At 33.7% G+C, this 13,959-nt stretch overlaps 1 protein-coding gene across 2 annotated transcripts in view; it reads right to left on the bottom strand.

Moving 5' to 3' along the window:
* Positions 1 to 2,785: 2,785 nt before the first annotated feature.
* ralgapb (Ral GTPase activating protein non-catalytic subunit beta) overlaps positions 2,786 to 13,959 on the bottom strand; it is a 30,949-nt gene continuing 19,775 nt past the window's right edge. Inside the window, exons 15-30 of one of the 2 annotated variants that reach the window (XM_051112278.1) lie at positions 13,753 to 13,891; positions 12,908 to 13,041; positions 11,320 to 11,502; positions 9,856 to 10,007; positions 9,585 to 9,772; positions 9,395 to 9,498; positions 8,875 to 9,030; positions 7,338 to 7,547; positions 6,961 to 7,119; positions 6,686 to 6,845; positions 5,342 to 5,464; positions 4,946 to 5,082; positions 3,724 to 3,829; positions 3,560 to 3,635; positions 3,337 to 3,485; positions 2,786 to 3,248 (exon numbers count right to left, since the gene is read on the bottom strand). In XM_051112278.1, coding sequence (XP_050968235.1) covers positions 3,055 to 3,248; positions 3,337 to 3,485; positions 3,560 to 3,635; positions 3,724 to 3,829; positions 4,946 to 5,082; positions 5,342 to 5,464; positions 6,686 to 6,845; positions 6,961 to 7,119; positions 7,338 to 7,547; positions 8,875 to 9,030; positions 9,395 to 9,498; positions 9,585 to 9,772; positions 9,856 to 10,007; positions 11,320 to 11,502; positions 12,908 to 13,041; positions 13,753 to 13,891 — 2,370 coding nt within the window. In that variant the 3' untranslated portion in view covers positions 2,786 to 3,054. The remainder of the gene's footprint in view (positions 3,249 to 3,336; positions 3,486 to 3,559; positions 3,636 to 3,723; positions 3,830 to 4,945; positions 5,083 to 5,341; positions 5,465 to 6,685; positions 6,846 to 6,960; positions 7,120 to 7,337; positions 7,548 to 8,874; positions 9,031 to 9,394; positions 9,499 to 9,584; positions 9,773 to 9,855; positions 10,008 to 11,319; positions 11,503 to 12,907; positions 13,042 to 13,752; positions 13,892 to 13,959) is intronic. The other variant, XM_051112279.1, reaches the window with a different exon arrangement.

Genomic DNA, 13,959 nt, shown 5'->3' with positions numbered 1-13,959 from the left:
ACACAAATCAAGGTTGCAATAATTTATATTCCCAAATGCAAACCTCATATAAAATGCATGTCAAATGAAACTACTGAGGATGATTCATATTTTCTGCAGGTTAAGCTGCTTCATTCACTGACCTTTTGTTGAATAAGAACAAAAGTCTGACTTCATTTTCAAGCTCTATTTAGTTTCCTATTCATGAAATCCGGCGTGCATGATGAATGTTGAGTAACAATTGGATTTTATCTCCATAAAGAGCTGCGTGAGATAACAGCATGACTAATGAGAGCTGCCATCGCATCAGACGCAACTTTTGTTCAGGTGAAAAACCGAATAACAACGCAGTTGTTTAGAGATAAACGCAACACGCTCACAGCAAAGCATTCAGAGGCATCGTCTGATAAGAATTTCATTAAAATCTTTATTTCATTACATGTGTTACATTCAATATCCAATGTTTCGTTTGGACACGTATATGATGGCATAAATACAAACAAGCGTTCATCTGTTGTGCCGTCCCTAATCAATAGTATAAGATGAGTGAGCAGAACTTCACACCCGCGGATATTTACATAGAAAGTCAAACTTTATACAAAGTCCATGCCGTCAATATTTACACACGGAAAAAGAGACGCCTCCGAGCAACCGGCCTTTACAGTTTGTTCTTACAAAAGAAACGCAGCGTTTATAGGGAGCTTCTGACCACAAAAATGGGACATGACGTGTCAATCTCTTCCAGAATTGTTATTAGCGAGAACCGGACATCAAAACTGGCTTCGTGTTGGGGTGACGTCTGCATTTAAAGGCATTTTAGAATGGAAAACTCAAATAAATAAACACAGGCCGTCCGGAAGGACGATGGAAACAAGGATTGGTTATTCCTGTAGTGCTAGGTGAATTCAGTTTGATTTGATGATGGAAATGCTGAATAAATGAAATGTGGCCAATGAGAAAGTGTCTGAAACACTAAATTAAAGAAAGGAAATAAATGATAAGCCCTTATAATGTCTTTCGACTGAAACGCATTATGGGATGAAGTAAAGTAGCATCATGGTGAAGATCAGTGCGCTGCAAAACGCTACATACTCAGTAGTTTTTCTGCTTTCGTCATACGAGAAACAATTTTTAGAAAAAAAGAAGCAGCAGAGCTGAAGTGAACGGACTGAACTACATGAGGAAGAGGATGAGGAAAAGAGGAAGAAGCGACTGGCATCAGATCATTGGCTGCTGGAGATTAGTGTTCATTTTTATAGTGCTTTAGAGGAAATGGCTTCACGTGAGGACGTTCCTTCAAATAATTAGCATGATGAAATAAAATGTCATTCATTGTGAAGTACAGTAACATGGTGAATCTCCCCAAATCTGTCAATGAGTCACATTTCACTCCAAAAATCACAAATAAAACTAGATTTGCATTAAGAAAATAAAGCCTGTTTAAGAATTTAAGATTGATTTAAAACAAAGCAAAAAAAAAGGGCAAAAAACATGAAAAAAGCCAAAAATAAATGCAAAGAATTATTATGTATTATTTAAATTTAAAATAATTTATACATCATACGCTGGTATTTGTTGTACTGTCTATTGATCATGCCAATTTAAATAATAAACATTGTACTACAGTATTTTTATGGTATTACAAGAATGAAAATCACATTTGAGAATTATGAAATTTATTTTTTATAAATTATTTTTTATCGATTATTGAATTATTTATTATAAATAAGAAATACATGGATAGAGAATTTGGGGAGGAAATGTGCTTAAATGTCATGAAAATAATGTCACAAAAAATAAAAACAGGCTTCATTTTCTTTCTGCAAAATATTGAAATGTGTTTTATGAAATATATATATATATATATATATATATATATATATATATATATATATATATATATATATATATTACTCAAAGTTTGGAATCAGTAAGACTTGTAGTGTCTTTTAAAGAAGTCTCTTATGCTCATCAAGGCTTCATTTATTTGATCAAAAATACAGAAAAAAACAGTAATATTGTAAAATGTTATTACAACATAAAATAATGGTTGTTATTTTAATATACTTTAAAATATAATTTATTCCTGTGATCCAAAGCTGAATTTTCATCAGCTGTTACTCCAGTCTTAAGTGTCACATGATCCTTCAGAAATCATTCTAATATGCTGATTTATTATTAGAATTAATGTTGGAAACAGTTGTGCTGACAAATATTTTTTTGGAACCTATGATTCTTTTTTTCAGGATGAAACAACAAGTTAAAAAGAACAGCAATTATTTAAAATATAAATCTTTTCTAACAAAATAAATCTATGCTATCACTTTTTATTAATTTAACACATCCTTGGTGAATAAAAGTATTAATTTCTTTCAAAAAAAGAAAGAATAAAAATGTACTGACCCCAAACTTTTGAACAGCAGTGTATATTGTTAGAGAACTTTTCTATTTTAAATAAATGCTGTTTTTTTTTACCTCATTGTATCACAGGTTCAAAAAAAAATATTAAGCAGCACAAGTGTTTTCAACATTGATAATAAATCAGAATATTAGAATGATTTCTGAAGGATCATGTGACACTTGGACTAACAATGCTGAAAATTTAGCTTTATATCACAGGAATAAATTACATTTTAAAATATATTCAAATAGAAAACACTTATTTTAAATTTTAATAATATTTCACAATATTACAGTTTTCACTGTATTTTGATCAAATAAATGCAGCCTTGATGAGTATAAGAAACGTCTTTAAAAACCATTTAAAATCTTACTGATCCCAAACTTTCGAGGGGCAGTGTGTACATATATATATATATATATATATATATATTTTTTTTTTTTTATTGTGATGTGAAATGTAACCGTGACCGTTTTTTATGAGATTCATAGAGACCTAATGGATCCGTTTTAAGATCCGCAACAATAATCCTCCTGTCAGGTGGGCACTGATAGTGTACAGGTTGAGTTAAGCGAGTATTTGGCCAAATTGACATAAAAAATGTAATTCATCAAAAACCACCAACTCGAGTGCAGAGGAATTCCACCTTCATTTGCGTTGGTCTGCGTGTTCGTTTACGGGTTGAGGCTCGTCTCACCGACCTCCAGGAACAGCGAGGTGTAAAACTCGGGCTCTAGCTGTTTGTTACGGTAGCGGTTCACGATTTCTGCGATCTTCTGTTTCCGCCGCACGTGTGGCGGGCTGTAAGAATCGCTTTCGAGACGTTTCCTCCGACACGCGTTTATTACAGTCTGCCGCACCAGGAATCCTGGAGAGGGTGAGAGAATGACAAATTCATCACTGTAGACTTCATATTTAACTATGGGACACACACACACACACACACACAAACATACCCAGTGATCTCCTGCTGACCACCATGTTGTCCACCAGAGGAATGACCATGTTGAATTTTCCCATAGCGCCGTGCAGTTTGATCCGAAACAGACCGGTCTTCAGCGGATGGATGAATATTATAGGAATATCCTTCTCTGAGGAGCTGGACCTGAGAGAGAACACGTATGATGGTAAATGAAATCAATTCAGGGACTGAAGTCAGTCTTTCAAACTGTTTGTTACCTGGAAGCGCTGCTATTGACGGCCGTCTCTACGCCGGTGCTCGTCTCTGCCAGTAACTCTGACACGGGAAAATTCTCTGAGAGAAACAGGGCAAATTTGGTATAGGATTTACTTGTAAACAATTTGCAAGTCAATGAATTTAAATGAAGAGGAAAACATTTTACCTATATCATCGTATCGCTCAACCCACACGACCAACACTTTAGTGTCCGGTCCTAATGGTGGTATCGTCCTGCCGGGCGGCAACTTCCTACTTTTCACTGTGGGGGACTGAGCGCAAGAAATATACATTATACACAATCAGTCAATAATTTGAAATAATCAAGATTTTTAATTGTTTTTGAAAGAAGTTTCTTCTGCTCACCAAGGCTGCATTTAATATGTAAATAATACAGTAAAATTGTAAAATATTATTGCAACTTAAAATAGCTGTTTTCTATGTGACTATCTATTAAAATGTAATTTATTTCTGTGATCAAAGCTGAGTTTCAGGATCATTACTCCAAGTCTCCAGTGTCACATGATCCTTCATTTGATTATCAATGTTGAAAATAGTTATACTAATAAAAATGTTTTTTTTTTTAAAGAAATTAATACTTTTATTAACCAAGGACGCATTAAACTGATAAAAATGTGAAATATTATTAAAATTCAAAATAAGTGTGTTCTATGTGAATATCTGTTAAAATGTAATTGATTTCTGTGATGCGCAGCTGAATTTTCAGCATCATTACTCCAGTCTTCAGTGTCACATGATCCTTCAGAAATCATTCTAATATGCTGATTTGCAGCTCAACAAACATTTCTGATTATTAGCAATGCTGAAAACGGTTATACTAATAAAAACATAAGGGTTTGGGGATTTTTTGTTAAAGAAATCAATACTTTTATTAATCAAGGATGCATTAAATTGATTAAAAGTGACAGTAAAGACATTTATAATGTTACAAAATATTTCTATTTCAAATAAATGCTGTTCTTTTGAACTTTTTATTCATCTTTCAATCCTGAAAAATAAGACATATGATGTTTCCACACAAATATTGGGCAGCACAGCTATTTTCAACATTGATAATAATCAGAAATGTTTGTTGAGCAGCAAATCAGCATATTAGAATGAAGACTGGAGTAATGATGCTGAAAGCTGCGCATCACAGAAATAAATTACATTTAAATATATTTACACCGAAAACTGTTATTTGAAATTGTAATAATATTTCACAATTTGTACTGTTTTTACTGTATTTTTTTTATCAAATAAATGTAGCCTACTGAAGAGTCTACTTTAAAAAAAAATATATAATTAGAACCTTTTAGCCAATATACAATATATGCCTCATAACTGCACTGATCTGAAAGCTCAGGTCTGAGAGTGTGGTTAGTTACCCGTTGTGTGGGTCCCATGTTGTCGGAGTGATTTGGGAAGAGCTCCAGAGTGAGGTTTGGCTGCTTCAGTAAACTGGGTAAGAGCTCCATCTGAGAGTCGGAGTCTGCGGTCGGGAAGCTGTGCTCTGATGACTCGGCTACGGCAGTACGGCAGGAGAGAAATGAACATTTGTCATATTAAATAAATCAATATGAATTCATTACATGGGCTAAACACATTAAACTAATGGAGAAATCAATACTCCATTAATAGTCCTCTGCAGTGTGTTAGAAAGGATGCATGCTGCCTCAAATTCACGTTTCTGTTCAGCCACAAATTTAATAAAAGCTGAAAGTGTTTGAATACAGAAAGCAATCCAAAAGTGTTGTGTGGACAGACTGAACAGAGTGTTTTACCAGACGAGTCGCTGAGGGACGGCACGACAAAGGCAATTTCTGTCAGAGCGTCTGCGTAATAGAGCACCCGCTTCTCTCCGTTAAACACGCCGCCGCCGGTGTCGCCCAGAGACACTGAATCATCTGCACAAACACACACAGTCATGACACCGCATCCACATTTATATTATTACACATTACGAGTGAATCAGTGTGAATCACTGTCTTGATCAAACACAGTCAAACAGTGTTTTGTCCTTATAGTATGATCATGAGAAAACAAAAATAAGACATGAAGGTGCTTCTATGTTTTCAGATAATCATGCTGACTTCTTGTAAATAACGTATATTGTCATGATTATATTTATAAAGATAAGGGACAGCTGTTTCTTGTCATTTTATTGTTAACATGACAAATCTCTGCTAATCTGCTAAACTAGCCCATATGACAAGTGCTCTACTTAAAATAAACTAGTGTTATTACTAAACAAAAACATTGAAAAAGTATCATTTTTTACTCTAATAAAGCTGAAAATAAAATACTTTTTTAATATTTGATGAAAAAATACATTTAATTTAAATTGTTGACTAACTGAAAACAACTTTAAACTGAAGTAAAAAATTACTAAAACCAAAAAAAGAAAGCTAAAGAGAAATATTTAAAAATAAATTCACACATAAAAAAATTAAAACAAAATTACTAAAATTTAAAATTACAATGAAAACTGGAAATATAGAATTAAAATATTTATTTAAAATAGTTTAAGTAAAAAAAGTACTGAAACTAAAATAAAAATAAATAAAAGCTAAAAAGTAAAAGAAAAAAATAATAAACATAAAATTACTAAAATTTACAATTAAAATGAAAACTGAAAATATATAATTAAAATATTTATTTATAAATAAATTATTAATAAAACTTAATACATATAACGTATGGCGTATAAATAATACAAAATTTGTTTATTTATAATGCAAAATTGTTGATTAAGTGAAAACAAGTTTTAATTAAAGTAACTAAATACTAAAACTAAAATAAAAATAAAAACCTAAAGAGAAATATTAAAAAAAAATAATAAAACAACACAAAAAGACTAACATTTACAATTAAAATGAAAACTGAAAATATACAAATATAAATAAAATATAAATAAATATAAACAATGGTGTATAAATAATACAAAATTAACACCAAAATAAACAAAACAGAGTTGTACTGTATATACTAAAAAGAAATGTTGTCTTCGTGACTAACTGAAATACAATTTTGAAATAACAGTTACTAAAATTACTAAAATTAAAACTGAATTTAAGTTGAACAGAAATACAGGAACCGTGTGTGTGTGTGTGTTTGTGTGTGTGTACCTGGTGTCTCAGCGCCGTTGGATGTGTTGATGGTCCAGCTGGTGAACACACTGCCCGTCCATCCCGGATGCTGTCCGACCTCCACCGGCCATCCCAGAGACAACAGGAGCTCCAAGAAGTGTGGCTGTACGTTTGCCGACGACTCCACGTTCCTCAAGATCTACACACACAAGCTCATTTTTAATAATGCTGATTTATGCACACCTGTGACATCTGCTGCATTCCTGCTATAAAAACTAGTGCACTTTCACAGCAGGACACTCATTAGGTTTCACCTCTTGGCTGCTCTTCTGTCCAGCTTTCATGTAGAAGATAAACACAGTGTCACACGGCCGGGACGGTAACAGGTCCAGGTAGCCGACGTCGTCGAAAAAGCCCGGCACAGATGAGTCCAGAGCGATAAGGTGAGGAGGCAGTCGACTGTTTCCAGGCTCCTGAGAGAAAACACACACACACACACAAAGCACCAGCTAGATTTAGGTCAATGTTTTTTATTTCCTGTCATATGGTATGGAACTGAAATCAGAACTGACAACTGGAACTGATTAGAAGGAAAAGCTGAAATGCTGAAAATCTCAAAACTACTGGCTGATTGTCAGTGCATCACTAAGAGAGACATTCAAAGCAAACGTCTGACAGTCTGTTCTCGTACCTTGAGCGCCTCTAGTGACAGGAAGCCGAAGTGCGAGAGGAAGAGGCGTGCCGTCTGAAACTCTTGAGCGGGAGCTGGTGGTTTACAGTCTGTCAGCGGGTCTGGGAAGGGTTTGTTCCTCCATAACTCCTCTGTGTAGTGCTCCAGTTTCGTCTCGTAATCTATCTGCTTTCCCATCACAGCTCGCAGCTTATCGTGCTGCTGCTCCAACTGAAACACACACACACACACACACACGATAAGGATAAATACATAACAACTGAGAGTGTGAGTTTCTGAAAAACACTCATATATCGTGCCAGGAGCAGTGAGATGTTTTATATTCACGTTGTGAATCATGAGGTGCACAGATTTTTTAACACTTCTTTCCATGCAGTCGTTATCGATAACCGTTTATCATGGAAGAAAGAAAGTTAAATAGTATTTAAATATTTTAAACAGCCATTTAGATTTTTGTATTTGGTATGGTGTTTTTCACAACACCAAATATTAACATTTAAGTCTATCACTTTGTTTCAAAGCAGCTTCAAAGCAGCTTCATAGTACTAAACAGGAAAACTGTAGAATCAATAATGCAAACTTCCTGAAATATGAGACAACGTCTGATTCTGCTGCATGTTATTTATTTAATACTTAAAGGCTTACTTTATTGTATTACTTTGACTATTACTGTAATTTTATTTAGCTTTAGTATTTTTTTTTGCTATATTTGTTACTTAGTCTTTTTTTGCTATATAGTTTTTACTCATTTTTATTTCATTTTAGCTTTAGTTTTTTTTTTTTTAGTACATTTTACTTTTTTAATGTTTTTTTTTTTTTTTTAATGAAAATGAGAAATGTTGGCTTGGCAACTAGCTGAAACGAAATAAGTTTCAGTTTTATTTATTACAAGTTTTTTTAAGCAACAAAATTACCATTTTGTTTTTTTAACCATAATAAAATAACCCTGGTTTATACGTTTTTTTTTATTAGTGTTCTTTATTAGGCTTAATTTTTTTCTTTTTATATTTAATGTTAATGTAATTTTGGTTAGTTTTAGTAATTTTTTTGTGCATTTTTGTAATTTTTATTAGTGTTTTTTTTTTTTTTTTTTTTTTATAGCTATATAGTTTTTACTAAATGAGAAATGAGCTGAAATGAAATGTTTCCATTTTTTATATATTTTATTTAAGTTTAAGTTTAATTTATTTTTTTAAGTAACAAAACTTTATCTTTTTGGTTTTATTTATTTATTTTTTTAACTATAATAAAATAACCCTGGATAATACGTAAATATTTTTTACATTTTAACTTGGACTAAAACCTGACTGAATTGGAAATGTTCTGATTCCTTGTTAATATTAGTTATATTTGTGTTCTTTTACACGTAATCTCTTTAGAAAATTTGTTTACTTGATACATTTTTAATCTTAACTCAATGCAATACCATAATAAAAGCTTCAGCAATTATTTTGAAATGAAAAATGAATAACGTCCAGATAGAAATGTCAAGTGTGTAATACTAAAGCTAACAAAATGTTCCGAAGCTTTTTTTTACCTCCTTATCCACAATGTCATGGAGATCCGGGATGCTCAGGTCAGCTTTCACAAATGGAATCTTATCCACTTCCTCTGGGAACGGCCTGTGCTTGACATTAAACCGAATCCCTACATCGTTTTTGGGAGCCGGTCGGCTTTCAGGAACAAACACTTGCTGTAGGACAAAAAGAGACAAAGTAGAATCATAACTGCCATGCATCATACTTGTTTCTTACTAATTTTGGATACCGATTCCAAAAATCGAAAAAGGCATCTTGTATTCTCCCTTAATCAGCAGAAAAACACCATAAACACGATATCTGTCTTCATTTGTTCAATTCTTAGCCCATTCATTTCACATTTTTACTAGTAATTAATGAATAAGCACTAGCGCCTAGTTAGTAGGTAAAAATAAGTACTAGTAGCATTAAAATAGATACTAGAATGTTTTAAAGATTAAATGTTAGAACAGCCTGCCATACTGATTGGCTACTAAAAGCATATCTCTATTTTGATTGGTTGTTGAGGTTGCGTCTTACCTTCTGATTGGCTCTTGCTCCTCGAGGCTGATGGAAGAGCTGCATTGTCCACGCGTGTCGACCAGACATGCCTCTGATTAACATGGTGACTGACGGACAGGGGTCTGCTGACACAAACGCACTGATAAGAAACCAGAAATCAGAGCTGTAATGTACTGGAGGAACGAGATGTGACGTGTGAGGTTCTCACTCTGCTCGTTTCCCAGCGGCTGCTCCAGCATGGCGAGAATAACAGAGTTATCCAGGACGAAGTATCTGAAGTTGCTGTGAGACGTGGAGGTGAGTCGGGAGTATTTGATCAGCGTGTCCTCGTTCAACAGACTGCAGGGTGAAGCGGGGCCGCTGGGAGACGGGAACGCACCCAACACCTGCATTATACTGGAACACACATCAACACAAATCAGAGACAGGATTAAATATCACAGCAGAGAAATCAATGAGGGTTTATGAAGGATGCTCACCATGATAACGTGGCCTCGGCAGCGTCTTTGACCCTCATAGATGCCGGGTTGTGCTCTTTGTCACCTTTGTACTTCACTTCCTGTTCGCCAGTTTTGGACTTGCTGCCCGAGATGCCAAGCTCGACAATTTCCAACACCTCAATCAGACAATCCTTAAAAGACACAATGCAATAATACAACACTGAGCTTATAAAATAAAAAACATCCAAATTAAAAATCAGATGAGTGACCAAAACAACAACAAAAAACTGTTCCAGAATTGTTATTAAAATCTGAAAATATTTATGGATGTTGTTTCAAGTACTGTTCTAAAAAAAACAGTAAAAATCTAGTTAAAACATTGTTTTTTCCACAAATTAAATAAATATATTTTTATATATGCACTAATATAATAAAGTATGCTACTGTTAAAAAGGCTGGAGTCTTAGATTTAAAAAAAAAAAAATAATAATAAAAAAAAAAATTATATATATATATATATATATATATATATATATATATAAAATAATAACAACAACAACAACAATAATAATAATAATAATAATATATATATTTATATACATATATACATTTATAATGTTACAAAAGATTTGTTTCAAATAAATGCCGTTCCTTTGAACTTTCTATACATTAAAGAAAAATAAATAAAATGTATCACAATTTCCACAAACATATTGTGCAGCACAACTGTTTCATCATTGGTAATAATCAGAAATGTTTCTTGAGCAGCAAATCAGCATATTAGAATGATTTCTGAAGGATCATGTGACACTAAAGACTGGAATAATGATGCTGAAAATTCAGCTTTGATCACACAAATAAATTATATTTTAACAGAAGTTCACATAGAAAACAGCGGTTTGAAATTCTAATACTATTTCACAATTTTTACTGTATTTTAAATCAAATACATGCAGCCTTGGTCAGCAGAAAAGACTGCTGACTGACTAAAAAAAAAAATCTCCAAACTTGTGAATATGTTGCAATAAAAGCCTATGTATATGTAACATGTATGTAAACATGTATGTATACGGTGCATGTCAAAATTTGATAGCTGTAAAATGCCTATTTTTTAAAAAAGATTACATAAATCACTAAAGCGATATTGAATTAAATCAGTTTCCAAAATTGAGGTGCCAAAAAGTCAAACAAGAAGCACATGTGAAACTCAATGCTGCTCTTTTTAGGAAGTTCAATAGCCAAATCAAAAGTGGTATGAAATCATCACAATGTTTCTTGATTTCATCAATAAGTCTTGCGTGTTTAAGCAGGCATAGGCAATTATATTTGTCATTGAACTATATGATGTAAAGGGGAAGTTAAATATTGTAAAGTGGCTGTTGATGTGGAAGTTAGATTATGAATCACAAGCTTTGTTTTTGGCTTCCCTACTAATCGTTGGTGCTCAAGTTTCAGCATTTAGAGAATCTAAAGTAGCTGAAGTTGAGGTCAGACTGGTCTTACCTTTTCATTGAGCATGTCGGGGTGTTCTGTGAGCCAAACACACAGGCAGTGGAAGGCAGCGACGATCATGGAGTGCAGATCTCTGGAGTGAAGCGGAGCAGGACGACTGCACTGATACACGATATAGCTGCACACGGAGCTTACTGCGCGCTTACGATCCGACGACTCCACGCTCACCTTCACCTGTTTAGAAAAACATGCGTGTATTTAATGGGAAGTGGTCTAAAAGTAGAAAAATTATTGTTTTCAATGTTTTTGAAAGACGTCTCATGCCTAGCTAGGGTGCATTTATTCTATTCTATTTATTTCTATTTGAATATACTGTAAATGTCATTTATTTCTGTGATCAAAGCTAAATTTTCAGCATCATTGTCAGTCTTAGCCCAATATTTTTGCGGAAATAGTCATACATTTTATTTTTCAGAATTCACAGATAAATAAATTGTTTAAAAGAACAGCATTTATTTGAAACAGAAATCGTATGTAACATTATAAATGTCACTTTTGATCAATTTAATGCATCCTTGATGAATAAAAGTTTTGATTTCCTTTAAAAAAAAAAAAATCCCCAAACCCCATATTTTTATTTGTATAACTGTTTTCATCATTGATAACAATCAAAAATGTTTCATGAGCAGCAAATCAGCACAGCAGAATGATTTCTGAAGGATCATGTGACACTGAAGACTAGTAGACACAGTAATGATGCTGAAAATTCAGCTTTGATCACAGCAATCAATTACATTTTGACAGATATTCACACAGAAAACAGTTCATTTAAATAGTAATAATATATCACATTTTTACTGTATTTTCACTAAATAAACACAGCCTTGATAAGCAGAAGAGACTTTCAAAAACATGAAAAATTGCAACTGTGTACGTAACTTAATATATGGGTATAAAATAATAATTTAATATATGGGTCAAAGACGAAAGGTTCAAGCATAAAAACAGTACGTTTAATACTGCTTTAAACTGTTGTTTTTCAAAAGAAATAAATAAAATAAAATAAAATAAAATATTGTGTTTAATTAAATTGCATTTTTGTTTTTGTTTTTCTGTGCAAAAAAAAAAACAAACAAAAAAAAATCATACATTTACAGAAGCCACCCACTAAAATGTCATTCAGTTTAACAATCTTATAAGGCATATTTACAAAAAAAAAAAAAATTATGACAATTTATCACTTTCACCCCAAATACTAATTAGTTGTAATTCTACATTTTTAAAATTTGCCACTATCCTATGTTTTGTCCATTTGTCAGTAAGATTTTTTTACTCATTTAAAACACTATAAAATTTAATATGCTCCCTTATTCTTTTATATATTTTAAATGTACAAGTCAGAATAAGCATGTTGTTTGAAGTTTTACATAAATATTGTGTTACACTGAATGACAATGAACATTATTTCAAACATATGTTGACATTTTATTCTCCAAAAACTTCTTTGAAACATTAAAAGTAGACACTTACGTTTAATGTGTTTCTATGAACATAAAATCACTTTTGTACATTTCTTTTAATGTGGACATCTTAATGTCTTCGGCCCATACAATATATAAAGCTGATTTTGTCAGCGTACCTTGGCGAGGCCGGCCAGCAGCTCGAGGGCGGCCAGTGAGATGCTCATGTCGAGTCTCCACTGAGAGTTGAGTCTCTGGGTGAGCAGGTGGATGCTGCGGATCAGCAGCCCGGCCGCCGTGTCTGTGTGGAGAGCTGGGATATAACACACAGCACGCCACAGACAGCGGGTTAGTAACACACACACACCAGACGCAAGCCAGGCACAGAGATGCAGTCATGAGACGGTCATGTGACGGCAATCATAAACCGTACACATGAACACAGACGAGCACAAGAACACGTTATCGCTTGCTAGTTACAGACACTGATGATCTAGTCCAGCGAAATCACAAGAACAAGCCGGTTAGGCTTCATTTTAAATCATGCTTTGACAATAAGGATAAGCATTCATCATACAGAACAAAAACTGGTTAAGACATTTATAATATCCATTCACATTCATTTGCAGACAGGCATTTTAAAACGTGCCAGCGATGAAGCATCATTGCACTGGATTTTAGTAATGTTATTGTATAGTTTTATTGCTTTTTTAGTCTGCTTCGTAACGTGCCTTTTTCTATTTCTCGTTGCACAGCACACTGTTCAACTTTGGTTGTGTTTAATGATGCTATATAAATAAAACTGACATTGACATCAAAATGCATCATCATCATGCATCTTTCTACAAACATGCATTACATCACATTCCTCATGTGCACTTTATTGAAATCTTATTGAGCTTTTACATTTATGCATTTATGCAAAGCGACTTACAAAAGAGGAACAAAAGCAATTCCTCAAAATTAGAGGTTCAAACAGCTCTAATGCATTAGTCGGTTGTGCAAAGTGTCCCTCTCGGCTTACCGTAGTCTCTCAGCAGGGCCTGCGCGGGACGTTCGCTGTCTGGAGTCGTAGCCTCTGAGCTGCCTGCGCTAGCGTTGCTGATGCCGCTGTTATTGCGACTGTGGCTCTTAGCCAGAGAATGGCTTCCATCCACACTGCCCTACACAGAGCAAAGACACAGTGGCATTTATAATTGGTGAATTGTGATCGCTCTTCATCACATATCAC

This window comes from Labeo rohita, chromosome 6 (assembly GCF_022985175.1).
Source record: "Labeo rohita strain BAU-BD-2019 chromosome 6, IGBB_LRoh.1.0, whole genome shotgun sequence".
Classification (NCBI taxonomy): Eukaryota; Metazoa; Chordata; class Actinopteri; order Cypriniformes; family Cyprinidae; genus Labeo; species Labeo rohita.
This window is presented reverse-complemented; position numbering and strand designations above follow the sequence as displayed.